Source organism: Calypte anna, chromosome 6 (assembly GCF_003957555.1).
Source record: "Calypte anna isolate BGI_N300 chromosome 6, bCalAnn1_v1.p, whole genome shotgun sequence".
NCBI classification, from domain to species: domain Eukaryota; kingdom Metazoa; phylum Chordata; class Aves; order Apodiformes; family Trochilidae; genus Calypte; species Calypte anna.
Genome location: NC_044252.1, coordinates 22372400 through 22400085, shown reverse-complemented (window position 1 = coordinate 22400085; position 27686 = coordinate 22372400). Strand labels below are relative to the sequence as shown.

General features: G+C 42.8%; 1 protein-coding gene across 2 annotated transcripts in view; it reads right to left on the bottom strand.

Annotated features, from left to right (window-relative positions):
- Window positions 1-27686, bottom strand: part of SUFU (SUFU negative regulator of hedgehog signaling) — a 96912-nt gene that overhangs the window by 15361 nt on the left and 53865 nt on the right. The window contains exons 5-10 of one of the 2 annotated variants that reach the window (XM_030453013.1): window positions 27460-27545; window positions 25593-25665; window positions 20829-20982; window positions 19235-19346; window positions 8551-8685; window positions 7240-7378 (exon numbers count right to left, since the gene is read on the bottom strand). In XM_030453013.1, coding sequence (XP_030308873.1) covers window positions 7240-7378; window positions 8551-8685; window positions 19235-19346; window positions 20829-20982; window positions 25593-25665; window positions 27460-27545 — 699 coding nt within the window. Of the gene's footprint in view, window positions 1-7239; window positions 7379-8550; window positions 8686-19234; window positions 19347-20828; window positions 20986-25592; window positions 25666-27459; window positions 27546-27686 lie in introns of both variants that reach the window. The other variant, XM_030453012.1, reaches the window with a different exon arrangement.

Sequence of the window (27686 nt, the reverse complement as noted above, 5' to 3'; positions counted from 1 at the left end):
ATGTCACCCAGCCCTGACAATGAAGAAGCCACCTTGCTTCCTGGATCCACCACAGCTCGTTACAGCCTTAAAGGTACCAGTATTGCAACAAACACCTTAGATGGGAAAGTCCACTGTTGCTCTTCCAGGCGATTCATAAGCCTCCTTGTAAAGGAAAAACATCCACTCACAGACATCTCAGGGCCCTTATTGCTTCACACTGCGATGTTATAATCCCAGAAGAGGAAGTATATCACAATGGTGAAAACTTTGACCTTGAGGGATCTCCCTATAACATTTTTAAGTTCAAGGATGATGTTGGAGACCTGGGCTCCTCAGAGCCCACTCTGACAAGATCTATCTTGCAGACAGCTGCTTGCAGCAAACACATAAAATTGACTCAGGGAGAAGACTGACAAAGGATGCAAGACAACAGTAATTCCTTCAGAATGAAAATGCAAAGGAGAAATAGGCATTTTAGGGAATGCTCCAAGTGGGTGGAAGAAAACCTACACAAAATAGCCAAAATGTAGTTTGAGTAGCAAGGAACATTAGGCAGCAGAACAGGCAGTTCATTTAAGAAGGATAGAAGAACTTGACTCATCCAAAACTAGCCTGGACAAAATACTAGAACATGCATACAAGAACATGCTACAGGAGAATTGGTACAAGGAGGACTGTGATGACCTAATGGGACATTCTTGCCCAAGGGTAAGTTTCCCCCCAGTGTCTCATTCAGCAATAATAATGATACAAAGGGATGATGCAGTGAGGTTCTGGAGAGTGTTTGGGGAAGACAACAAACTTAGTGGAAAGACTTAGATTGGCCTAGATGTGCTCAAGAATTTGGGGAACAGATTCTGAAAGACGGGTTTTTTTGGGAATGGAAAAGATGCATGAAACTGTTTGGGGGAAGAGCAGGATGTAGTTGTTCATGACTTAATCCTGTTTGTGGGTGTGGTACTTAAGCACACTACGGCAGGGATAACATGTCTACTCAAGTCTGGGGAGACCAAAAATCAATCCCTATCTCTTCAAGAGAGGACTCAACCCATAGCTAGCACTTACAGATGAGCATCTCAAGCACTGGAGCAGTTCTTTCAAACATTGCTTTGAATCTCTTCTGCTGCCATTGTACCAATGTGCATAACTGATTTAACATGTGGTATAGCAGAGAGAAGAACCAGATGTGCTCATTTCCAGGGGAATGTCCTAACTTTACTGGAACAGAGTCATTCTCTTGTGCTCTCTGTCTTTGTGACTAATTCAGTGTTTTACATGATGTGGAACAACTCCAATTGGATGAGTTCAGGAAGAACCAAAATATCATATAGTTGTGGTGTCTCTAAAGCCAAGAAGTAGAAATAGGGGTTAAAATGAAAGGAATAAAACATGAGTTTCTTATATCCTAAGCAAATGTTTTATCCCTCAAATATTGATTAGAGAAGCCAAACTTCTAACAACTCCAGATACATTCTGGAAAACTAGATGAGTTTTTTTCTCCATTTTTATTGAAGAAAAACTTCTATTTCTGGCTTCATTAAACACAAAAGAATTTTTCCCCATCTTTTGGTGTCTTAAAGGCTTTTGTTTCAGCAAGAAAAACTGAAAATATTTAAAGATTGGGCTCAGTCTGATCTTCTTTTCCAGATTTTTTACTTATGTTGCCAAACCAAAAAAAAATGGATTGTCCCCCATGACCCTGTTCATAGCAATTCCTCACCCCCTCCAAACCACTCCCATCCTCCCTCCTCCCCTTCCTCCCCCCCCACAACTGCCAGCATAGATAGTGCATGCTGATAGCTCCTGAATGCTGGATGCTTCCCACAGCCTCCATGTACCTATCCTGCCTACAGGCATGTTTAACATTTTCTACAAGAAATATGACCCTGCTGTCCTAAGCCTCAACTTATTTTTCCATGCTGGGTTTGGTTTAGATTATTTTTTAATTTTAACATTTTAGGGGACAAGGAATCAAGTTATCTCAGAGATGTATTTTGGAAAAAGTGTATTTTGACAGTACCAAAAAATATGTTTGATCATTTTATTGCAAAGCAAAAAACCTACCCCTTACCAAGGGGGTGATAAAGATTAGTAAAAAATACTCTGGAAATCAAGGGAAAGTTTTTCTCCTGATTGTACAAATTTGCTTTGCCAAGTCAGAAGCCTCTGAAAGGCACTGTTTGTCCATAGTTTTTCAGAGGAAGGAAGAAAAATGTAATGAAGAGCCCTTCTTCACTGAACATGTTCCAGCCCAAGGCAGCTCTGCCCCAAACACAGGGCAGAGGTAGCTGTTTTTCTCTTCAATCATTCTTCTGAGTGGCAAGGGATTGCTATGGCACCAGGCACATCAGGACTAAAGGCAGGGAAACTCTCCAGTGTTCTCAGTGTTTCTGCTGGAAGTCAGGCCATGTGGAGGAGGAGGAGGAGGAAGAGGAGGAGGAGGAGGAGAAGGAATTTGCCAACTTGGATGAAAGGGAGGAGAGGAAAGCAGAGACGGGCCAGGATGAGGGAAAGACGGAAACAGAAAAACAGGATGGAGGGCAGATCAGAGGCCAAAGCTGGAGGCAACACAAAGGGCAGGGAGACTGGAGGAGAACCCCACTTCCACAATCTCAGCATCCACATGCTGCCTGCTGGACGTAGTGAACCTGCTGGCATGGGAGACAAGCAAAGAATGTCCTCCAGCAGCGGGTGCCAGAGGATAATACCCCACTGCTGCTGTGAGCTCCTCAGCTTACACAGAGACACAGACCTTGTGCTGAGAATTGGAGGGTGCCAACTGCAAATGAACCATAGCCTCCATCTGCCTAACAGGATTCGTTCTGAAACCAAGTAAATTACCTGGAAAAAAACCCTCTTACACTCACAGACCAGCGACGTCGGGCATACAAAACTTCAGAAATGGCTGAACACAGATTGCCTGTACCATTCTAATTTTGCCCCAGCATACATCTGCCTCACAAAACAAATCTGTAATCACAGGATGGCCTGCTGTTTTTCTCCCACAAGACCTCTGCCCTGCTCAGTCCTCAGGATGGTTCTGCTCACTGAATGCAGCATTAGTCATAATTTCTTTTCATTATCATTCAAGTTGTTTCCCTGTTCCCTCCTACTCTCTTCCCCTTTATTTAGTACGCTCCATCTGACTAGTGCCAGTATGGATTACAATGAAGTACCTGATCTTACTGTCCCTATCACTCTCACAGACTCTGAAGTGCTCAGCCTCACATTTCTGCAAGGCAGGGAAGCTCTCCTCCCCCTGCAGCAGACAGGGGAGGAGGCTAAGAGAAGCTAAGAAATCTAACAAAGTCACAGACAAAATTTACAAGAGCAGGGAGCCAAACAGGGGTCTTAAGCTCCCAGGCTGACTCCCTGTCCCAGAGAGATGCTTTCTTTCTCCTGACCTGCAAGAATGCATTTTAATCTCTTCCTGAAAATGTTTCTGGTGTTCATCTGTGGAACTGGAATGCTTGGCAAGCACTTAAATAATCTTCACAGGAAAAGAGTCTACTTCACACCATACTCCCAATCAATTTCTCAAACATGCTCCATCTTTGTGTACTGAATGAAGCAGGCATTCTTTGTGAAAAATATCTGATCCTTCAATTAAAGTACCAAAATGCACACATGTAACGGGCAAGACTGAAGCACAGATATATTCCTTAAATTCTGTGTACTTGAATTCACAGCTAATAAGGACTCAAACTACAGGTTTGTTTTTACTGAACTGTATTGGCTTGTATGTCAGAGTCTGCAGCAATATCTGATGCGTAATGTGTACGTTGCACATGATCAAAGACTTGAGTGTCATCTTCCTTCCCAGAACAATGACTGCCTAAAGCAGCAGGAGCAGAAATTATCCAAAGGTAGTGTTGAACAAACCTCCTTCTCCCCTCTGGGGAGAGTAAAGAGTCCAGGTGAGCAAGGTAGGAGGGGAGAATAGTCTGCTTTGTGCTAGACCGGCAGAGAGCTCCACATAAAAGCAGAAGAGCTATGCAGAAGCATGTCCTGACTCCAATCACTGGAGACTTAATGATGGTAATTCCCAAAGGATGATGCATGCTGACAGGCTTTGACACAAACTACCCCAGGATAATATTAATATGTATTAAAGGCTCAGGCAACTTTGTTGGGATGGGTTTGATCAGTAACACATTTCAACAGTGTCTCTATCATCTGCTGGAACCTAAGCAAGGGAGGAAAGGAGAACACGTGCACAACCTCACCTTGTTTTGGGTAGGTTTAGAGACAAATAAGGCTGATCTGTGATGAATTGGACACTTGGCACGGCTCAGATGTCAGACCAAGAACCTTGGACGCTTCACCAAGAATATGAATGTCACTGCAGGGCAGTTAATGTCAGAGTCTGTCTGCATGATCAGCATTCTTAACCCTCCAACACAGGGCCAGCCTTCCTCTGTGCATCTGCAACATTTACCCCTTGGAAAGGAGGTGCTCAGGAGACAGTGTGGGGGCTTTGCTGTCACAGCACTGGGGGAAGGGAAGAAAGAACCACGGAAGCCTTTGATCATGTGTAATGTTAATGCAAGTGTTACACATCAGAGACTTTGCCACGGTAACTAGCATATAAACAGGAGTCTAGTGTTAACAAGGAGAACTTCTTGAATATGTTTGTACATTTCTGAGTCAAAGCCATTTCCCTATTCAGCAATACATGACACAGTGGAAGAAGTTCAGAAATAAACCAGCCTGACATGCTTAGACCTTTAATAGAATTTAGCTTCTTAGAACTAATTAAATGTTACTTAAATGAAAAAAAAAATAAAAATCCAAGTACTTGGGAAAGGTGCCAATTTGACAGCTCTGGAGAATGAAATAATCTAATCATCCCCAGAGCATGAGCAGCAGCAGGACAGGCTTCCCCTACGAACATGCATCGAACGTGACCTGGAAAGACTGTCAGTAGAAATGGGGCATACAAACTCCGTGGTCTAATGACTCCTTGTCTTTTCTGCTGAGACTGCTAAACCAGCTCCTACCAAGTACCAGCTGCAATGGTGATATGGACACCTGTCTGGTAGGAATGGAGCTGGGACCTGCCAAACTCCTGTCATCTGCTAACCCTCCAGTGCAGTGACTCTCAGCTCACTGCTCAGCCCGGGCAGCTCTCCTGCCTGTCCCACCCTGGACATGCACCACTTATGCTATGTGAGATGTAAACAGGAGGTAATGTGTTTAGTCTGCAGGTTTGGATTCTCACTGTACCAAAGCTCAGGCTCAAGAGTCACTCTCTGGCTGCTGCAGAGTTGAGGCCAGGATTTCTCTGGGTCTTGGTCCTCCCCTAGGACAGAACAAAACTCCCCTGCTGTCTCTCTTCCTCTCCATGGTCCCTTAGTTTACTTGTATTTGCAAAAAGCCCCTGTATTGCAGTGATCTGCTTTCAGCTGCAAACTCTCTTTGGAGCTCATCACTGTGCCTGGGGTCCCAAGCGAGGGAGGAAGAAAATCCTCTCTGGGCCTTGCTGTGAAAGCTTTGCAGGGCTTGCCAACTCGGCTAGCCCAGGCTGCAAGGGACTAAACCCAACACAGCTCCTCACCCCCTTGGAAATTTTATGCACCACACTTCTTTTACTTCTGAAGCAAAGCCACATGAACCTTCCCCTGCTCTCAGCACCACAAGGGACTGCTGAGCATGGATCAAGCCTCCCATTGCATATTAAGACAAAAGCCTCAGACACTCCCACATGTATCGCACACAAATGGGTGCTCCTCCTCTTGTCCCAGGCTGCTTTTAGCCTTCCTTCCTTCCTTTCACACCCAGTCTGTCCTTCTTCATTTTCATCATAGGACATGGCAGGAACCAACAGTGCAGCCAGTCATACCAGATGAGAAGATCCAATAAGCTGACCTTGTGCAGGAGACAAAAGAGGGAACTTGCTTCTCCCTAGCCCTTGGAAGCCAGCAATTCTTCATCTTTTCCTTCCACCTACACCAAAAAGCTTCCATAATTTTAAGAAAGTTCTTAGAGTTAGTATTAGTTACATGTCTGAATGGTAACCCACTTATTGCCATGATTCACTGTTAAGAGGTTACCTGACTACTCAACATATCAATATATTTTGAGATGTGATGTAATGCAAACAAACACTCTTATGTTTGGAGTTAACACAGTCACAAAATCCTGTATACCATGTGTTGGCAAGCACAGGAAACAACAGCAAATGACCCACCCTTAAACCTGATGGTTTGCTGTTAATCATTACAGGAGTGTTGCACTTTCCAAGCAGTACAATCAAAGCATGCAAGCTCTTTGAAAATCCCTACACACAAGACGATTCTAGCCAAGATCAGCTCCCTTTCAAGTTGTACAGATTTCAAGGTATGATGTCCTCCAGACATGAGTATGGGCAGTGGAATGCCTTGAAAACAATTCACTGGAAGGCTAACTGCAACACTGCAATGCTAAAACAACTCCTTGCCTTACAAACAGAAGGGGAAGTAGGAATGCCACAGTAACAGTAAAGGCAGAGACATACTGCATGCATGTAGTCCCTCAGAGATGGGCTTTTCTGAATAAACACATTCCCCATGGCTTTTTTCTTTTCACAGTATGTTTATAACCATGAAGAAATTCAAGGTCACAGCAGTGCTATGCCATCATAAGTGCATTGCTGCTCTGCAGGGATGACCCTCAGCACCAAGCAGATGGCAAGTTTCCAAGGAAAATCTGTGATACAGAAAAATCTGGGTGCAGAAAATATGTGGGTGATCCAAGTAACCATGAGTTTTACAAATAAGCAACAAGGAAAAGCTGAAACTAAGTTGTGCTTTCTGTGCTGCTCTCCTGTTAGGGATGATGTAAAACTGAGATTTTGGTTCTCTGGTAAAACGGAGATTTTGTGTAGGACCACAGTCCCACAGCTCTCTAGCACTTCTGCCCTGGCTCCACTCCTGTATAAGTCATTCTACTCTGCTTCCTCAAATTTCTTTCTGGAAGAAAGAAACGGTAAATACAGCCTGTAAAATATTCGTGAACTCCACGGAATGGGCACTACTATATTCACAGATGATTTTTGAACTTTCCAGCCACTTGCTTATCAACTTGAGTTCCATTAATATAAACATTTCACCATTATTTTTTGAGTCCATAATTGCTGAAAATATTATGCAAGAGCTATAAGAGAACTTGCAGGAGAAAATATAGGTTTCTTACACTTTTAAACCACAAAAACCCTTAGCACAATTTTAGGATACAGTAAAGGACGAACGGGGAGAAAAAGGAAGGAGACTCTCTCACTTGTAACCAAGGTCCATGTGCTGCATAAGGATGTTCTTCTGTAGCAAAGGCTCCTTCTACTCCCGTCGATACAAATGTGATTGCTGTATCCCCTGTAATACTTTTATATGTAAAGTGCCGTCCATGCAAGAGCCTCCCCCTGGGGAATAAAATGTGTGTGTGTGAATTGAAAGGGCGGAAGCAGCAATCAAAAAATGAAGAAGATATATCAGTATAGCTTGTGCCATCAGCAACTATTAATTTTTCAGGAATATATGAATTATTTGCTCCACAAAATAGGTCACAAGCCTCCTTCTGAGGCAAGGTGTTCTCCTTTACCTCCCTTAATCTCAGGGCCTTGTTACAGAACTGGAATACATCTAAATCCCACTGCATGCTTATGCCCATGATTAGGTGCTGATGTATGCTAAGAGCAGGGGACTGCCAGTCTTTCAATAAGACAAAAACTGCAGATGAGAATCCAGAGTCTGCACCATATCAAGTAAAATATATTTTGTCTAACAGAGTCACAGTTGCTTGATGAATTACTACTGATCAGCTGAGCTGCGGTAACTGATCAAGACAGACTGTTCACACACTTGTGATTTAAAACAAAGTATGTTAACTACTCCATAGGTTTCTCAACATGCACAGGTGAGTGTGCACCTGCTGCTGATAACTCTGATACAACAGATACTCATTAGGCTAAAGTAACTCAATCATGTGCAGTCATTTATCTCTACCCCACAGTTCATCTTTATTGTAAGGACTACATTTGCCATGGGTATTTTTTTTAAAAAATGGGTATTTTTAAAAATAGTGCTGACTGAAACTGTGGAAATCTAGAAAAGTCACTTTCAAGTGGTATGCGCAGCCTGAACCTTCAAAAAACAATGTGTAGAGTAAGCATGCAGTTTTGTTTCTTCAATCATGTGACATATTTTGTCTAGAAGACACTTTTGCATGCATAAACTGACTGCAAGCAGGCTTTGCACAACCACTAGTTTCTGAGTCTATAAGCCAGATTTAACAACTTGAGTTTTCTTTGACTGAATATCACCAAATTGCCAGCATTAGACTAATAAAAAAACCCCGTATACTAACCCTGTCCTTTTCCAGCACTCAAAATACACTGGAGAACATAAAAAGAATGAGAAACAATCTTACCATGATGAACACACATGAAAAGCATCATCTGTTTCAAACGTGTTTTGGCAAAATATCTCAGCTCTGGCCTTTAAAGACCCATTGCATGCATGTCTGTCTGGTGAAACAATGCCACAAGGCAAAAGCAGCATGGTAGCACAAGCTTAGGAGAATGGCTCCACTCACCTGAGACACAGGGGAATGAGAGCTCCAGACTCCTGGTTAAATTTCAGGTGTACGCTCTCCAGCTGCCTCGTGCGGATTAGCTCATGAGGAATGATAGCTGCTGAGCTCTCGCTTTCTAAACTGTCCTTACGGCTTCTAAGAGAAGAGATAAAATGCAGATGTTTAGGATCATAGTGCTGTGTGCTACTTCTGCTGCATTTTAGGGCAATTGTGCAAATACTGAAAAACACAGGAGCAAGCGGTTATGAAGACACATCCAAGTTTTCAGCCCTACAGAGATGCAATCTCCCTCAAACTATTGATTGCAGTACAGAGCTCTTCACCTTGATTTGCTGTCATAGGATCTGAACTGGTGCATGCACATAGTGCATCCTTTCCCAACATAGAAGAAATAACATTTCTGGGAAGTTCTTGCAGCAAAACTACACTCTTCAAATTCTCAAACAACTATAAAATGGCTTGGAAGAATTACTAAGTGTACCCTCCATCCTGGTTTTTCCTTTATCTTCAGGATTGTTTAGGCAGTGGCCCCCAGGAAAGACTTGTACAGTCACTTGTTTGAGGTCTGAGGCATTCCTACACTGCCTCTACATCATTTGTTTCTACAGTTCAACTAAAAAGGTTTTGAGAACCGCTTTCACCAGCATTGAGTGCAGCAGCCAAAGGATTGACTCTACATGTGATGAATAGGACACCTGCAGATTGCTTGCCCTTGGACAGGGGCTGCTTTAAGACAATACGGCTTTGCTTTTTTATTCATTCATTTCTGCAAGGCCAGCATATTGTGAAGCTCTGACTAAAGGTTATGTTTTTACATGATTAGGAACTCTGCCAGACAGAATCCTGGTATATCTCAAAACACTTGACCATAAACATTTTATATGTTCAAAGAGCATAATCCTTGATAATCCAGAACAATGAATGAAGGACAGAGGGGTTATGATTTTTTCAGATGACACAGACTGATGCGATGTGTCTAATACGTGATTTACATTTTTGTGACCTGGCATTCTGCATGAACTTCACAGAGATAAGATTTTGTTTCTATAGCACAGAATCCCTAGAGAAAGGGGATGAGGAAAACAGGAGGGAGGTGAAGGATGCCTTATTGCAATGTTGTTCCATTGTGCCAGAGAAACCAAAAGCCAAACAAGGCTTTCAGGCAGTGGCTTCGTTTGGGAGCACTGTTAAAACTAGCCTGGATTCTTCCTCCACCCGAGTAAAGTCATCTTTAACATACATCTGGAAATAATTGAAAAGAAACAGCTTGACCCTCATGAGCTGACTTAGATCACACATCTACTTGATTCTACATTTGGGTGCTGCCCCAAAGTATTCCTATCCACCACACGCATGGTAATACAGGTAAGTGCAGCTACCAAAGCACATCAACCTATTGCCTCTGCCAGGTTACCTAGTCCCAGGTGAGTCTTTCACCCAAGCTGCTGAGCTGCCCACTCTGAAATGAGGATATAAGTTAAACTCTGATATCTCACAGTACCTTCCTGCAAATACTCTGCATGGCCAGGTCAGAAACATGCAGGAAAAAATGTTGGAGCAAGATAAAGACTGTAAAACACATCCCATGTTCTGCCTTAGCAACACATAAAAGCAATAAAGGATTCAGCAAGGACATGGCAGGTCACTCTATAGCTTATGCATGGGGTGGGCTGATGGACTGACAGCAATGTCAGTTTGGTGGGTTAACCCTGAAAAAAAGACACAACATGCTTTGTAGTCTATAGGTGGCACTTAAAGCTATGTTTAATCTACTTTGGCAAACATTTTACAGCTCTTTGTAGGTGGGGTCTTCAAAGAGTGTAGTGGGCCAACATTTTGCAGGCTGATTACCTGAGAAGTGCAGTTGCAGTTGATTAATGATCAGTTGACCTCAAGCTAAGCTTTGCCTTAACTTCCTTATCAGATCTTATATACACAGTGTGCTGTGGGAAAGTCAACCTGTGGTCTATGGCTTCTAATCATTCATTTATCAGTCCCTACCAAAAGAGTCAGCCATTAGCAACGTATGACTTTCAAGAAGGCCATAAGCTTGCAGTCATTAAATGCAGTTCCAGAGTTTAGGCACCTTGGTGCGGATCAGGAGTGTACAGCAATGCTATTGCTACAGACTGTGCCCTTCTCACCTGGACTGCCACATCCCATAACACAGCCTCCCAGGCAGTTGCTGCTGTAGGTTCATGCTTCAGAAAACAGGACAGCTCTCCATGCCCCTGGGTTCCTACTCCCTGAAGCTGAAGGTGGATTTTTAGATTTCCACCATTCTAGCACAACAGGGCTGCAGTCTGGAGGGGAAACAGCCTCCAGTTGTTAATGCAATAATAGGAATGACGACAATATTCTCCAGGCAAGAGGCAAAGCTTGCTAAGTCTTATTAAAACCAGCAAATGCTGTTTGTCATAAAACACTTAAGAGAAGATGTTGACTAATGTGTAACTATCAAACGGAACTGTCATGACTTTAAGATTGTCAATAATTATGACTTTGCATTAATAAGTAACCAGCCTTTCTGTCAAAAAGGTGAAGGAAAGAAGCAAGATGGTAGTTAATACTTTGAATGACATGAAATTATTAATTCTTTCCAAACTTTTCCAAAACAATCATGGTCTCTGTGTGCTCTCTGTTTCATTTTAGTGGCACTTACACAATTTCTGTGATTTAAAGGTAAGGGCGAAACTCCAACAGCAGAAAACAAATAACCTTTTATCTCTCTCTTTCTAAACAAAAGTTGTGTGTTGTGGACTGCACACAGCACATCAAGCAGCCTTAGCGTCATCACTTTAGACTCTGGAACATGTCGCATAATGCAGAGACTCAGCAAGATCCATTAAAATTCTCTCTTTGGGAATAGAAATCCTTGTGCTGACCCTTTCCACAGGGTCATGGCACAGATGAAAGGTCAGAAGAACTTTTAGGTTATTAGTAATAAAAAGCTCTTGTTGTAATACACATTGCCATCCGCAGCTTGTAGTTTTCAGCGTCAAAAAAATGTAGAAAAATTTGCTTTCTAACACTAACATCCTTGGGTTTATAGCTGCCTGTTACCCATAAGCTTTTGCTTTCTCTGCCCCCCCACCAAATAAATCAGCAGCAAAAGCCAATGGATATTTACTTGTTATGACTAAGATCTAGCTAAATATCATGTAAAATGTTGCAGTCTTTTTCTATTCCAGATTTAATACTTCATCCAACCCCCCCCCCAAAAAAAATAAAATCCATGTTTCTCAAGTGTCCAGAAAAAATGAGTCTGAAAAAGCCAGGGCTGCTGCATTAGGAAAGACAGTAGATTTAAATGGAAGCAGAATGCCAGAAATGCCCCAGTTTAAGGACTGCATATCTTGTGTTTTGTGAAACTGGAGGGGAGTTGCAGGAGATTAAAGCGCATTTCCCTCTGATTGGGAGCTTGTGGGAGGTGTAAATGTGGGCAGTTGTCATATTAATTCTTTAGATGATTAGATTCTTTTTGTTTCTTTAAAGCTGTTTGTAGCTAGGTTTGATGTCTCCTGTTCTGGGCAAGTGTATTGCTGCAGTTACCAAGGTGACTTTAGCTGACTTTAAACTATTTTTTTCCAGCTTCAGTTTCTACCAGTAGTCTGCTTCTGGGTGGAGGAGAGAGAGAGGAAATTGTGTTTGTTGGATTATTTTTTTTTAACTCATGAATGCTGATTAACGGTCCATGAATTTAATGCAAGCCATATTTGATTTTTTTTTTTTAGAGAGAGCAGTAGTGAAACCATTGCAAAAGTGTTCAATGCGGCCTGCAGCTTCCTCCAACCTCTGTCAATAGGGAGAAAGAGTTCGAGACTACATGTCCCAGTGTGCTGCGCTCCTTCTTCATGTGAGCCACATGCTGGAACCTGTAGCCTCCCAGGGGCCCTATCTTTGTATTAAAGATGAGGGTGGCTGCAACCTGCTTAATTTTATGCCAATTAGCAGCAGCCCTTGGGGATCCTGGAATATCACCAATGAAATCACTGGGCTGCACAAAGTTTGGATGTCCCCTCCTTATAAATCATGTTTATAGAAACCTCTTCCCAAGCAACCCCACTGGCAGTTATATTAAGGGATTCAAGAATAACCAGGTTGATCGGATTAAAAAAGGTTTATGTGTTCTTGCATTTGTGTTTTGCTTCATGCTCAGACCGCTTGATCTCATGGATCTGTCACAGAAGGAGGTCTCAGTTCCCTTCCAAGATTTGTTGCTGACATGGAGCATAATTTCACTGTATTTCCAAGTTACCCACCCAGGTTCTGAAATCACAAAGGACCAACTGTTGGAAGCTGGCCATTGGAGCTTTGTAGGCTGGGTGCCCACTGTATCACTAACCTGAGTTACTGTTCCTTGCTTCCTTGGTACAAAACCAAGAGTAAGCAAATGCAAACCATTAGTGTGACCTTACACAGACGGAAAAGAAAGGTTGGACCACTTTTTTTTTTTTTTTTTTCCTATTTCAACACAACCCCCCCCAGCCTTTTTCTACCCTTCCCAACTATTACTATTTGAAACCTCCTCACTCCCTAATGAAGATATGGTCAAAGATCACTTAAGTGCCAGCATTCTTCCAGTGTCTTTTCCACAACTTCCCCTGAAGGACAAACCAGCAGTTGTGGGAAAGAGCCCTAAGCATCTTGGCACACAGTTTGGACACATCACAGACGCATGGAGGCAAGTGCAGAAATGAGGAGCACATGGTTACACAGCTCCTGTTGTGGTCACTCTGAGACAAGGCTAGCTCAAGTCCTGAGACCCAGGTCCTCATCATCCTGGTTAAACTGGATGGTGGAGATGTTCTGTGTTCATTTCCTGGCAAGGAAGATTTCCAAGGACAACACCAGCAGCAACACCCTTCTTGCCACTCACATATCCCCTTGGAAAGCTTCACAGTAACTACTGTCTGTTCTTGCAGGGTCCGGACTGTTCCAGATATGCAGCAGAACCAGGACTGAGAAATTTAGACTGTTCCACTGGCACCCTGTAAACTCATGGACAAAGACAAACAGCTCTTATATGCTTCAGGTTCCTCGTCTGTAAAATGAAACATTTTTCCATGTCAGAGTGTTGCGAGGATTAAAATCAATGTTAGCAAAGTACTTTTGGATTCTTAGATGGGGAAAGCTATGCAGAAGTGCAGATTATTAGCATGGTCACCGCTCTGCACTTCTACTGACACTAGTTTTCCAGACATTTGCTTTTCTAGTTCACAGGCTTGTCACCCAGCACTCAGTCTCATGCTGAGAGACACTCCCTAAAGTATATTGCCTCCCCCCGTTCAGCATTCCTTACTCAAGCAAGACACCACTGAATGGCGTCTCAATGAGAGAGCATGCCTAAATAAGCAAGACTGGATTGGAAACTTACTGCTTAGTGGTTGCAGAATCAGAAAGTCTAGCCAGAACTAGACAGTTTCAGAGAACACTTGAATACTCCCCTTAATGTAAAATTTTGCCTCCAAGAACTGAAGACAGGAAACCAGCTACAAAGACAACAGCTCCCTCCGCCCAAGCAAAGCAGCAACCAAACCCCAGCACAACTCAGAGAAGCAAAGTGCAAACTTGCCTTGAAGCAAATTCTGCATCTTGATATTACTGTCAGAGCTTCCTCAGAAATGCTGCTCACATGGAGCTTGTTAATGTGTATTAACTCTGTGTTACTCACTGAAAGGAGAAATCAGCATGCCCTATTTACCAAGTCAGAGGAACTACATGGGCAGTGGACTCTAGTCCTGGGAGTGATGCCACTGTTACTCATGGGCTCAAAACCAGGCACATCATGTGACAGTCTGGGGTTATCCCTGAGGAATTCTGGAGTGACACAGCTGCTCTCTCTTACAGCAATGGAAGGGGAGCAACCTAAAATGCACAGGGTGCAGTGAACTGGGAGGTCACAGCCAGGACAATCCTGCCAGCCCCACCTGCCAGAGGGTTATTCCTCATTTTGTTTGCCAGGAACCTGCCTTCATTTCCCTGCACAGCTGGAAACTGTTCAGGACTGGATGGAATTAGCACATAGGCACAGAGTTACCATATGTTCAGGTTTCCCTAGACTCAACCTGCCTTTCTGCCTGGAAATTGAATGCAGATGGGGTTTGAGATCTCTGGGGCATCTGTTGTGGGTCCCTGGACAAATGACTGCAGTGCACCAGGGGATCAGTGCATGCAGAGTTACCTGGGAAATTCCAGACAGAAATAGGGGAATCAGACACACTGAACCACACCACTTCCTCCTTTGTGAGAAGAGGGAGAGAGATAAACAGCAGAGAGATGATTGAAAAGTTTTGTTAAAAAAACACAGCCTTGGGAGAGCTTTTTCTGCAACTCAAGCCTCACTTTCAGACACTGGGGATGCGTGTGGGCATTACCTGAATCCTGGCACAATGAAACATAGCAATTTCTGATAATTTTAGCTTTAACATGTGCAGTACTGCAGTGTGCTAGCTCTAAGTTTCTACTCCATGCTTTAGCTGACAGGCGTGGTAGAATGGTCTGAGTCAGCCAAGGGGCAGAAAAACATCACTTTCAGCAACACTGCATGATCAAGGGGACCCTTGAGAGGTGGAAAAGGTCAAGAATTCCCCTATCCCAAAGCTGGCTCTCACAGCAACTGTGGCAAATTAACTCCTCTGTCCTCATCTGTAAAGTGGAAATACTACTTACCTGCCTCACGGAAGAGCACAGAGCTAATTGCCAGGGACAATTAAAGACTTGGCCCCAGAATTATCACATCAAGAAATTAGATAGCAAATGAAGCAAAACTCCATAAATTTCACTGATCTTTGACATCTGGAGCTTCCAGCACACTAAGGTCTTAATAACAACAGTGTTTAGCCTGACATCTCCATGTTCTTCTTTAGTAACAGCTCACTATGTCCAACAAGAGCCCATCTGCACAGGGGAGTTTTGTCTTTCTGTCTGTCTCAGCAGCACCTACCAAGCTGATGGGTACCGAGAAATAAATAATGCACCAATGTAAAGTACATTTGTATTCATAAATGCCTCATCTTTCCAAGCAGTAATCAAGAGTATTATGTTACCTGTGGTTGAAATGATTGGTCATGTTTCCAAAGATTAATTTATATGTTCTTTCGTTTAATATGCATGAACTGATTTAATGGCTGCTTATGAACTGAGCTAAGTCATTTTGAGAAACAGATGTCCGATGCAGTTTTAAGCATTAAGAGTGCTTTTATTCATATCCTTAGGAGAAAAAGGGCTACACAGTCTACAGTAATAACACTAATGAATCAAAGTAATACAGCTGCCCAACAGAGTCTTGACAGAAACCAGCTTTTTCTCAAAGAAGCTTTTTTTTTTCAAGGGTCTGAGACAGTGAACAACTGGCAATATGTATGTTTCACATGGAAGTATATGCTTTGATAGAGCCAGAACACTGAATCAAGCCCTATCTGCAACCAATGTAATGATTTTGCATAAGCACTGAAAACTGTAACTACACTAAGACAGGGAAATCTATATGGAATCTGGATCCTCCACATCTTATACAAATAAAAATTTAGAAGTTTGTGTTTCTGATACTATTTTGTGACAATGAATGCAGAACAGGTTGTCTGCTTTAAACCCCAATTGATTATTTTGCGTGGGTGGTAGTGTTAGGATAAAAGAAAGGAAAGAAAGGTACTAAGAAAGCAGTTGGTAGCTGCAAATCTATGATAAATAAACAGCACATTCATCTTCTGCATGAAGCCATTATAGTCTGTGTCAGATTGTAACATCCTAACGTCAGCTGGGTACAAATTTGATGGTTTGGAGTTCTGCAGTGCTCCCTGTGGAGAGTATATTTGGAACCATTTGCCATGCCCCAACAGAGCTTCAAGTTCCCAAGGAGCCTCTAATGCACCAATTATTCACAGGACCCTTGCAACAAACCACAGGTTTGGTATTTTATGGTTTGGTGTATACAGTGCAGGATATTATTACACACAAACCTGCTTCCCATCAGCCATCACCCTGTAATTGTTAACATATTTATCCTTGTGGTGCCTCAAGAAGATGACATTGTTATTAGTCCCATTTTATAGATTCAGAACTGAAGATCAGTAGCTAAATGACTTGCTTTTGATTACACAGGGAATTACAGGGAAGAGTTACAGGGAAGGTTAGAACTGAGCTCCAGCCTGACCAGGGCTAAGCAAGGATTCACACCAGAAGGAGTAGCTCTATGTGCACAGCTGTTCTTCAGCTTAGGATGAGTGGGTTTTAGCCTTATGAAATGACTATATCTGCAATGGGTTTTGTGACTTTCAGATCTCAGCCTTTGCCACTGCAGGTAGCTGTAAGGAACACGGGTGTAAATATATTACTGTATGCAAAAGCTGAACTCCTAAGTTACATCCCCCTGCAGGAGCTGGAGACTACAGTCTCCAGACCATGGTCATGTATTTAATAGCTAGTTGTGCAACTTTGCTCAAATGCATGAGACATGCTGAGACAGTGTATTAGGAAAGACTGAGACCTAATGAGGTCTTTCTCTTCTGGTTCATCTATACCATATTGTGACAGAAAATATGTTGACTGATAAGTTTTAGTTACAGTCCAGGTAATCATCAGGTCTGATTTAAGTACCAGTTAGCTGGAGTTTGAGTAAATGCTGCTTTCCAAAACAAACTGCCCCTCTCAGTATGGCCAATGCATTGAACAAGCCCCACTGTATCTGCTACATGAACTGGAGAAGAGAAACCACTGCACAAGACAGATCTTTTTCAAACTCCTCTCAAAATAGTCAGTAAGATGGAGGAAAGAAGTATTAGGACACATTTCTATTTTAAGTTGAGGATATCTCCTCTACCCCTCTGATATGAACTATCACCAGAGTAACCACTGGCAAGACACACAGCTGATAGCTCTCTTTCCATAACTGAACTGCTGTTACAGAGGACAGGGTAACTATCTTTTCCCTAGTGGTAATCATAGACCTCAGAGAAATGTATTGATCTCCTCCTAGAGGAGGCCAGCAATGGGAACCAGCCATTCTTACCACCCACACTTCACACAGGGTAGGTGTCCAGCTGCTACAGGTAAATGATTTGCAACAAAGAGCACTGTCACATATATGAAGCTCTGATTTTCATCTGCCTTTTCTGTCTCAGAACAGTCAAAACCCCAGGTAAATATTTGTGTGCTTCATCTTAGACCTCTGCTAACCTTTCACCACTCTGTCTTGTGTATCTCTGTTTATCTTACCCTGAATAATGTAAAGCTTTCTTATCTAAGCAAAAACTTCCTTCTAAAATTAAGGTTTACACATCAGCTCCCTCCCTGACCTGATGTGGACCTCAAATGTTTCTGGTCATCTCCAATTACTGCAAACTCAGAGCTTGTACTGGGCATGCAGATTCATGCAGGACCTCAATCTGTGAGAATTCCTGCATAGTACTTTTTAGTCTTCCAAGGCTGGGTGTAATTTGTACAGTTCAGATGGTATTGTTTTGGGGTCTTTTTCAGAGGGGCCAGCAAGACCATCTGATGTTCCAATGGACCAACCTTCAGGCAGGGAAGTACTACTCAAATTTGAAGTCAGGTAAGATTCTGGTTCCCTATAATTACTATATAGCAAAAGCAAGATTATTCCTAAAGCAGTACCTTATATTACTAACTAGCACATAGTATCAGGAACTGGTATAATACTTCCTCCAAAGGGTTAGGCAACTCAGAAATATCAATAAGTAAGGCAAATCAGAAGTCACCCATAAAATAGAACAGAAAGGACAGAGTCCTAACCAATTATGAGGAATATTTTTCTCATTAAATGCTTGAATCAAGAAAGAAACAGGAACTGAAACAGAGCAGGATGCTGTCCTTGCTTGTCCCATTCACTACAGGAAAGAGCTGATTTCATGACAATCTTTACTCTTGAAAAAAGAAAGCACAAATGTTCATTGGAGACTAAGAAACCAAAGGAAATACCAAGATGAAAGACTGCAACACAGATGCATGCCTTTCTTGTTTAGATTGAAAACATTAAAATCGATGGTAATACATTTAACTAGCAAGTGAAATCAGCTTAAGAGGGAAAAGATGGAAAAGCTGATACTGCAGGTGGGTTGAAACCACAGGTAATTTCCTATAAACTGACTGAAGTAAAAAGTAACAAATGAGAAGAAATCTACAGGCCCACCCACTCCCACTTAAATCACCTGCTAGTCTACATACTATTAGAGACCAGGCTGCTATTGGCATGTAATTACTGCCAGTATCTGCTTGTTCAAGCAAGGAAAGATCAAAGGAACTTAAAAAAAAATAAAACCAACATTTTAACTAAAAGGCTTGTAATTATGAGCTTGAAAACAAAATGCTCAAGCAAAAATATCAAGAAACATTAATCTCTGTCACTTAGCTCCTGGGATAGTCCAGTCTCATTTCCAATACTGTGCACATTTCCTGCACTGTAAATAGCAGTTTCTACAGAACACAGTCAGAGCCACTATAAATGAGCAAGGTTTGTCCAAACACCCAAAACTGCCCTCCTGAGTACTATGGGTTAACTGGCCCATTAACCCAACCTGAACAACTATTCTCCCTCTATCCTAGCACTTTACAAGTCCTTGCTGCTAGCTTTCCTCTCCCCATGCCAAATCTTTTCTTACCCAGATTTTACTGTGCCCTTCAGCCTCCCTCCTCCCACCATCTGAGTGTGCAGGGTAAAACTTACGGTGCTCGGTCATGGTTCAGCCCATTCTGTCTTTGTGCATTTATTGGAGGTAGAACAGGTTTGCTGTTTATCTCAAGCCCTCTACGTAAAGTCTCCCTGATTTGCTCCGTATCTGCAAAGAGAATTTTTTAACACGTTTTAGAGTCCCCAGAGACATTACAGACATAAGGACATGTCAGCTGTCTTTTTAAAGGGCCTGTTTATATGGTGTGTTTCATCTAAACTCATCTCCTTCAGAGAGAAATGAAGAGATGCTAAGGGTGAATCCTCTACAGCCCTTCCTGCACCTGAGGAGTTCCTTCACTTTATAAAGTCAGCTTGAATTCTCTTGGTTTGGGCTGTGATGTTATGTCAGGCAAGGAGAAGTGGAACCTTTGGTATTGAGCCCTCCTGATGAGGAAATTCTGAGTAGTTTTGTATCCTTTCATAAATGAGGTGTTCACTGTTTATGTAGATCTCATAGAACCTCCTGACACTTCCAGCCTTTGTGCTGGAAGTCACTTTTCCCATCAGGCATTAACATAGTAACTAGTTCCAAATGTGTGGAAGGAGGTTCCCTAGTTTTTGCAATTGGCTTTGCAAATCTGTTGATTAATTTACAGCAAGAGGCACAAAAGAAAGGAATTTTATGCAGAGCAAACTTTAGCCTCAAGCTCACATTTGAAAATAAATTGCAATTAGGCACTTCAGAAGCAGTCTATTTTCTCTTTCGTTTTCCTATAATTACTAACGCCCAAATACTTTAATAGAATGCTTTCCTACCTTTCTTAGAAGTTTCCTCATCCTTTCTTGATAAATGTAGGAATCGAGTAGAGAAAAAATACCCTAATTATTTAAAAATCTTTTGCAGGATATACAAATATCACCATTTATACCTGTCTTGGGCTTTTCATTTGCAGAGCTGATGGAAAAAAAAAAGCCTTTGTAGATCCAGTGCAGTTCAAAATATTTGCACAGAAGAACTCTATATACATTTAATATTATTTTTTTTAATGATGAACCATTCCTCTGGAAAGAATCGTTAATTTCAGGAAATCTCAAGCCCTCAAATTTTATGTTGCTTCACCCAGCTGAAAGGTAACACGTATAATTTCAAGCATGTGTAGTGGCCATGACATCTGTACCCCAAGTTGGCACCTCACTGCAAAAGAGAACTCTACTGTATTTTATTTCTTCTTTCCAGAGTTCTGTATTTGAAAGCATCACTTAAGTTCAGCTACAGCAAGATGCAGTGCCAGTCCAGCTTGCCACCCCAGAAGTGACAATGTTAATAAGGAAACACAGCATGGGAAAATGCAGTTGCTGAAACCATCCTGGTTTCAACCAGTGCTCAGTTTAAGTCTGCAGATTTAGATTAGAAATAGTGTAAAAATTGAAAGAAACATTTAGACAAAACAACACAAAGAGCTCTTTTCCTCTCTCCTGCCCTCCTCAAAGAGGCCACACCAAAAGTAGTTTTGCTCCCCCGAGACAACCTGAGCCATCCCATAACAGTGGTGTTTGCTATGAACGTCAGGATGCTGCATGACCCAGCCCACTGCCCAGGCCCATCAGAACACAGTCCAAAACAGCAACTTGACCCAAGACCTCTTACCTTTCCCAGAGAGCCGTCGTGGCTGGGTCCCAATACAAATGCTTCTGCTGTCTTCATCATCCTCTGGGGGCCGGCTGAGATCATCCCAGGCACATTTGGCACTCACTCCACTCAGGTTTGATCCATCTGTCTCAATCCCTTTGTCGACTCTCTCCTGCTTGAAAAGATCCAAAACCCCAGGACTTTTTTTGTGTGTGGCTTGAACCTGAGCTGGAACCCACACTGGCTCAACCCAACCTGCCACAGCTCCTGATTGTCCTCCTGTCACAGACACTTTCCAGGCAGCCCCCATGCTTTGATGTGTCATCCAGGACTGATGGCACATGAAGCCAAATCAGGGAGCTGATCTGAACCAAACAAACTTTTCCAGGTTGGTCTGAACTCCTAACCCTTTACCCACTACTTCAATGTGTGGCCCTGGCAGAAAACAGAGGTGGAAATCACTGGCCTGGGATACGCAGGGTTGCTTCCTTCAGCATCAGCTCCAGTTTACACCAACTCAAAGTATTTATGACATTATATTATACACTCCTGTCTGAAGCACAGCTTGGCAGCCTACCTGTTGTATGTCAGTGGTAACAGACCACCACATAACTAAACAATTCTCGTCTCAAGCTTATCAAGGAGTCCCTCAATGAAAACAACTCACAGGGAGACTCATGATTCACAGAATTTCGTAATTTGCAAGCTGCCCAGACAAACACTGCTTTTCAGTGTGCTGGGGTGTTCAGTAAAGAACAAGTGTGCAAGGAGACAGAAGTCTATTCACAATGTCAAAGCTTTTGCATAGTTTTATTGGCAAAATACACGAAACCCCTCCCTTGAACATTGGACTTTCCAAGCACACAACCAAAGTTTAGGTCTAGGAAGTTGTCACACACTAACCACAAGCAGCTGAATGCTCTCACACACCATACATTTTCCGAAGGACATGTGCATCGTTTGTGAGGATAAGTGCACTAAGCTACAGCCAAAACTTCCACGGGACACCTAGCTAGCTGGGGGAACTGGTATTTGTCTGAATTTCTCCCTGTGTCCCACAAGGGGGAAACGTTGAGCTGATCAAACGGATACACCGAGGAAGGGCTGTTCTTGCCGCTATCAGCAATCCCCTGGCACGAACTTAACCGGGGTGTTTTTTCCCTCCGCTGAAGGGCTGTCACTTCTGGTACTGTAGAGTGGCACCAGCACCATCTCCATCTCACTGTTTACACCTAAGTCACCTCAGGATGGCCGGTAAGTCCCACCAATTGCTGGATGGAAACTTTGAAGACTCGAGAGCTGTGTTACACGCAATGGGAGCAGAGATCTCCACTCCTTATAACTACCCTCCAGTTTGACCTTGCCCCTGGGAGTCAAGAGACCAAGGAGCATCCAGTGCTTTGCAAAATCTGTTTCCTAAGAAGCAGTTTGCAGGCTAAAACCCACATACATTCCTCTCCCTGCCCTGCTGAACCTGCTGCACCCTAGGAAGATCTTTGCCCATCCTTGTGAACATCCAAGAGAGGATTTGAACAGCTTGAAGATAAGCACAGCACTCAGGGTGTGGCTGCAGAGCAGTTTTAGCTGATGTAATTTGCAGTGGCTGCAGTCCCACCCTCCTCCATGTTGCTCCTACCCCTTCCCTTGAGCCAACTCCCATTTTTGTTTTCTCAGCTGAATCACCTCCCTAAACTGACTCTTGGGCCCAAGAACAGAGACAGAAAGCCATTGGTGAGGGCTTAGATTTAAGCATTCAAGAGACCACCTTCCTTCTGTATCTTTCTCTGAAAGACTACTTCTTGTTGGGATCTTCCACCAGCATCTGAGGAAACTGGCTTCTATGAAAACCTCATAGGAAAATCTGAGAAATAATAAATCTGCTGGAATTTTCTTTTGTTATATCCTAAACATAAAATTAGTTGTTTTCCCCAGAAACAGAACTAGTGGAAAAAGAAATAAAAATACATTCAATTCTACATATGCAAATGATGCTCTAAATGAGATTTAGCACGTGGCTCCTCAAGGAGCCCTCTGTGGGGACCCAGATCAACTGGCATAAGGAGGCTGAACTTGTCAACACGGTTATTTTCCATTCCAGTGATAGGGGAAGTATGGCAGAGCCACTGAACTTTCCCTTGAGCGGAGAGCAGAAGACTCCAGAGGGCTCTGAGGGCTCCATTGGGCAGAGGCTCTGGTGGGATATGCTTCTCCAACCCTGCAGCCATGGCCCCTGCTCACAGACACAGCTGGCCCTCTGGACAGTGCATGGAGCCTCAGGCAGAGGGAGGGATCTTGTCATCTGCATCTCAGCTGGTTTGCAGAACACTTCCTCAGGGGAAGAAGTGCTGCTCTGTTGGCATCCCTTGGAGATCAAGGGATGCTGATGGAAACGAGCTGGCCAAAGGCAGCCTAATTTGCATGCCTGTTTTATAATGTTTGCCAGTATTGATGTTGAAGGGGGAAAAAGCAAACAAAAAACCCCCTAACCAGACTTTTAGCTGCAGCAATGCACAGCGTTAGCCCATTTTTATTTAGCCAGCAAAGATGTGCCTAGGCTGAGGGGCTGCTTTGCCTCCCTTGAAAGGGCAGCCTGAGCAGGAGGCTGGAGGAGCCCAGGGCAAAGGAGGATCAGCTTTTTTGTTCCTCAAAGAAAGGATGTTTCTGTCCCATTTTCCTCTCAGCATGTGGGAGGGATGCTCTGAGGCTCTTATAAGTCATTGATCCCTTTCTAAAAGAGCCAGAGCACTGCAGTGTGACCCGCAGAGCAGCAACCACAACTCAGGAAATTCAAATCAGCTTTATTCTCTTCTGAGATATCTGCTAAAACAGATCGGCGCAGAGCTGGGGACTGACAGGGATTGTTTGACAGTGCTTCCAGGGAAATCTGAATGGCCTACAGGGAAGCCTGGCTAAACAGAAAACAGCCAGTGTTGCTCCAGTGTTAATTGCTGACATCCTGGGATGACATCTTAGTTGGGATCCATTCTCAACAGCTCTGAACAGAAAGTACAGATGCTGCTGCCAGAGCTGGGTTTAGGCCTCAATCAATTCCCACAAGAGACAATGCAGCCTCAAAACAAGCTCTGCCCACTTCTCAGGGAGGCAGTGTGCTTGCCTGCTCCCGGCAAAGCTGTCCTGTTTTCTCTGCCTGCTTGCTCCCTTCCTCCTCCCTACCCTCCACATATCTTCCATTGCTGCCTTTCAGCTTTCACACACCCTGTACAACACCACCAAGAAAATGCCAAGCAAATGATGCTTTATCCTTTCCCTGATAATTAAAGTAGGAGGCACATGACATGGCTGAACTCAGTCTGGCACAGCCCAGATTCCCCATGCTCAGCAAAGGCTCTTTTCAGGACTCAGACACTGCCCTGTGAATCCCCAGGAGCTGGGCCAGACAAGAAGAGAGGAGGCACACACACACACCTGCACATACACACCACTGCAAGGGCATGAGAGAACAGAAACAGGAATGTCTTAAATGTGAGGAAGTCTGGAAAGACCACAGACATAGCAGCTTTCAGTGGCAGGACACACTGGTGAAGCAGAGGTACTTATTTGCCTTAACTTGCCTTGGCTGACTCAGATTCCAGTAAGCTGAGCTACTTTTCATTTGCAGTAAATTGAAGAAAACCCTGTTATCATTAAGAATCACCAGTGTGGAGAGAACAGACAAGTACCCTCCAGGAGGGGAGAGGACAAAATTTTGAAGAGCCTAAAAACTTTATATGACTTGCAGTGGTATTAGCTCCCACACTGTGGGACATTTTTGTGGAACACTTTTTTGTGTGTATCTCTCAGACTAGGGTTATTTTAGATGTACAAATCTTTAAAAAAACAGTAAAAGTAGAATTTGGTTTTCTTCTTAAGCTTTCAAAATAAAAGATGCTGTGAGGCAACTGAGGGTAATCAGATGCAGACACACAGACCATAAGCAAATGCAATAGCTTGTACAAAACGTGTGCATATTCACATGCCAAACCAGGCTAAGCCATTAAGTCCTCTGTTAGAGGTAAATACTCAGTGATTCACTCAAACAGGGTCAGCACCACACTGGTTTTGCCTGGGATCCATGTACTCCAGTCCATACCTCTACTGAAGGGATGAAGAACTGTCTCCGATGCACAGATCAGCACAGGACCATAACTCCTTCATAAAGGTCCTATTCTGATCTTTAAACTTAAGAAATTAACATGAACTCTGAAGAGGTAGGTTTAATATGTATTCCTGCATGAATTATTAATAGCTGCAATACTTTTGGCTTCACATTATTTCTCAGACCAAACTAACTACTTGGCCTGAAGTGACATCCTGCAGGAAAGACCTAAAATATCACATTTGCTGTGAAAAAATATTACTTAGTTGGTTCTGAGTTTTCTGCATGTTATATCTTGTTATGCTTGCACATAAAACAAAGGAGGAGTATCGTGAGCTACCATTTCCAAATCTTGTATTCTTGTATGTTCTTTCATCATCTTCTGTTTTCTTCCTTTCTAAAACATGAAGAACAAATCTTAACTATTTGTCTCATATACAAGATTCTGTTTTCCTGGTCTCCTTTCTCTAAATTTCTTCCTAGAGCTGCCATCTACCTGGGACCAAGCACATGAACTCTCGAACCACCTCTGAGAGGTCAAAGGGAGTCTCTAAGACTTTTCCAGCATTGTTGCAAACATCGAGAAGATCAGAGCACCTTTACAGAAAATAACAGAACTCGTTTAATTAAATCAATTCTCCCTAGCCACTACAGAAGACATGACATTTTATAAACTGAAGACATACTTGCAAATGTGGGTCAATCTCAAATATTGTCTCTCCTCTTCGCATATCTGTTATCAACCAGGGGCCTCCAGCTCTACAGAGAAAGAAAAGTAATGAACCAAACAAGGACTTTCCAGTCAAAATCCTGTGCAGGAAGGAAGCATAAGGCAGAGTTTAAAACAAGTCAAGAAGCCCCTCTATGTCGCATATACATCTCACAGCATGCAATTGTTTCTTACATTTCTGAAAGACATAATAAAAGCCCTCCATGACCCAGTTGTTACCTGCCTAGTGTCTGGCACCACCAAGTCTTGCAAAGCAGTCAGGATTGAAGCAGGCTATCCTCTGTGTGGACGCACTTGCAAGACTGAGCTGCATTTTAATCTCAGTGGCAACTGAATCTGGACCAAGAAGTCCAGCGTAACCTAGGTCTAAGGGTAAGGCATGAGGGTCAAGATTTACACCTCTACATTTAAAAATGCAGCAGGTTCCCAATGGGACTGCACTTTTTGCTGAGATCAGCAGTCATGGTCAGTACCATAAAAACCTTACTGCTCTGATAAATATCCTCACAATAGACATTTTACCCAGTACTCAGACAGTTCAGGGAAAGCTCTGCAATTTTTGCTTTTAGCAATAGAAGTCATAAGGGTCCCAACAAAGGTAAAACAAAACAGATTACTGTGAAGATTAACTACTAGGAAGACTTTGTGTCACAGTGCAGACAGACTACAGAAGTCAGCCTTAGATGGTGCTTTTTTTTTATTTGAAGTAACAACTAAGTATTTTGGAACAGCCATAAAAATTTTCATTTTTCCATGAGATACTTTGTTATTGCAGTCAAAAGCCCCCTCCTCTGGCCTTGTCTGTGTTACAGTCTTCTAAAGCACTTAGAGTAGGAGCAATAAAAGTTAATATTTTATAGCTTTTCAGATGCATTGATAGCCACTCTTTTTCTACATGAATTTGGAAGCTGTTAATTATTAACTGCAGAGGTGCCATCTGCTTCGCTATCTCACTAGGATACAGGATACTTTTACCATGACTCCACATCAGCAGCTTAGTAGTTTGCAGCTTTGTCTTAGAATCATGCACATTTGGGTTTCATTTTATCCTTGGAAAGGTGCTTGTACCACAGCACAAAAGCCAAAAACCAATACAAGAACAGACAGAGGAGAGGGATGCTATATCTGTGTTGACTTAGAGGAGACAAGGGAGCTGCAGGCAGTGTTTATTGTCTTGAGGTCTTTTGAACTACAGTCACATGGCAATTAAGTCCACTAAATGTAAGAGAAAGTGCTTAAAGAGAACATGTGCAAGCCAAAAAGGTTTAGTTGCAACTTGGCAGCAAATAAATCATCAATGTATCATTTAACATTTAAAGCCAACCCCCTCCTTAGCCCAACGTTTGTTTTACTATGGGAGAAGTAACAGTGAACTTCACTTGCATGAACGCTTACTGCAAATTGGCCCACCAAGAACATGGACATTTTGAGAGTGACTTTCTCACTTTCAGAGAGTACACAAGCTTTGCTTGGCATTGTAAGTCAGACCCCCTCCTCCCTTTCTTTTGAGCTACACAGAGAGGTCACCACTAATATTTATTCCAGCTCTCTCAGGAATAACCAATGAGAAAATGCTGCAGGCGTAAGAGGAAGGAAATTAAACTTTCAAGACCTCATTCTGTTTCACCCTGAACATGTGGACTTCCACATGCATTAATTTGCCATCTAAGCGTTGGTGCGTGAGAACAGATTTGTGATGAATTCCCATCTCTTGCTACAGCACAGGATTAAATAAGTTCCATCAACAAATTAAAGATTGTTAATAAACAACTGAATTGTACTCTGTGGGAATGCTCCCCTATACAGGCTATATGAGCACTTACACTGGGACAGTCCGAAGAAGTTCCAAGATCCCTTGCCCATTCCACTGCTGAGCTGCATGCAGTTCCTCAGTGCAAACCCCAACAATCTGGAATAAATCAAAACAGATACATTAAACTGGATGGGAACTGTGCAAGAACTGCAGAGAAATTGTGCCACATGGTGCTGGACAAAACTGCAGACAGAGAGAAACACCATTTCTTTAAACTGACAAGATGAGTGAGGACAA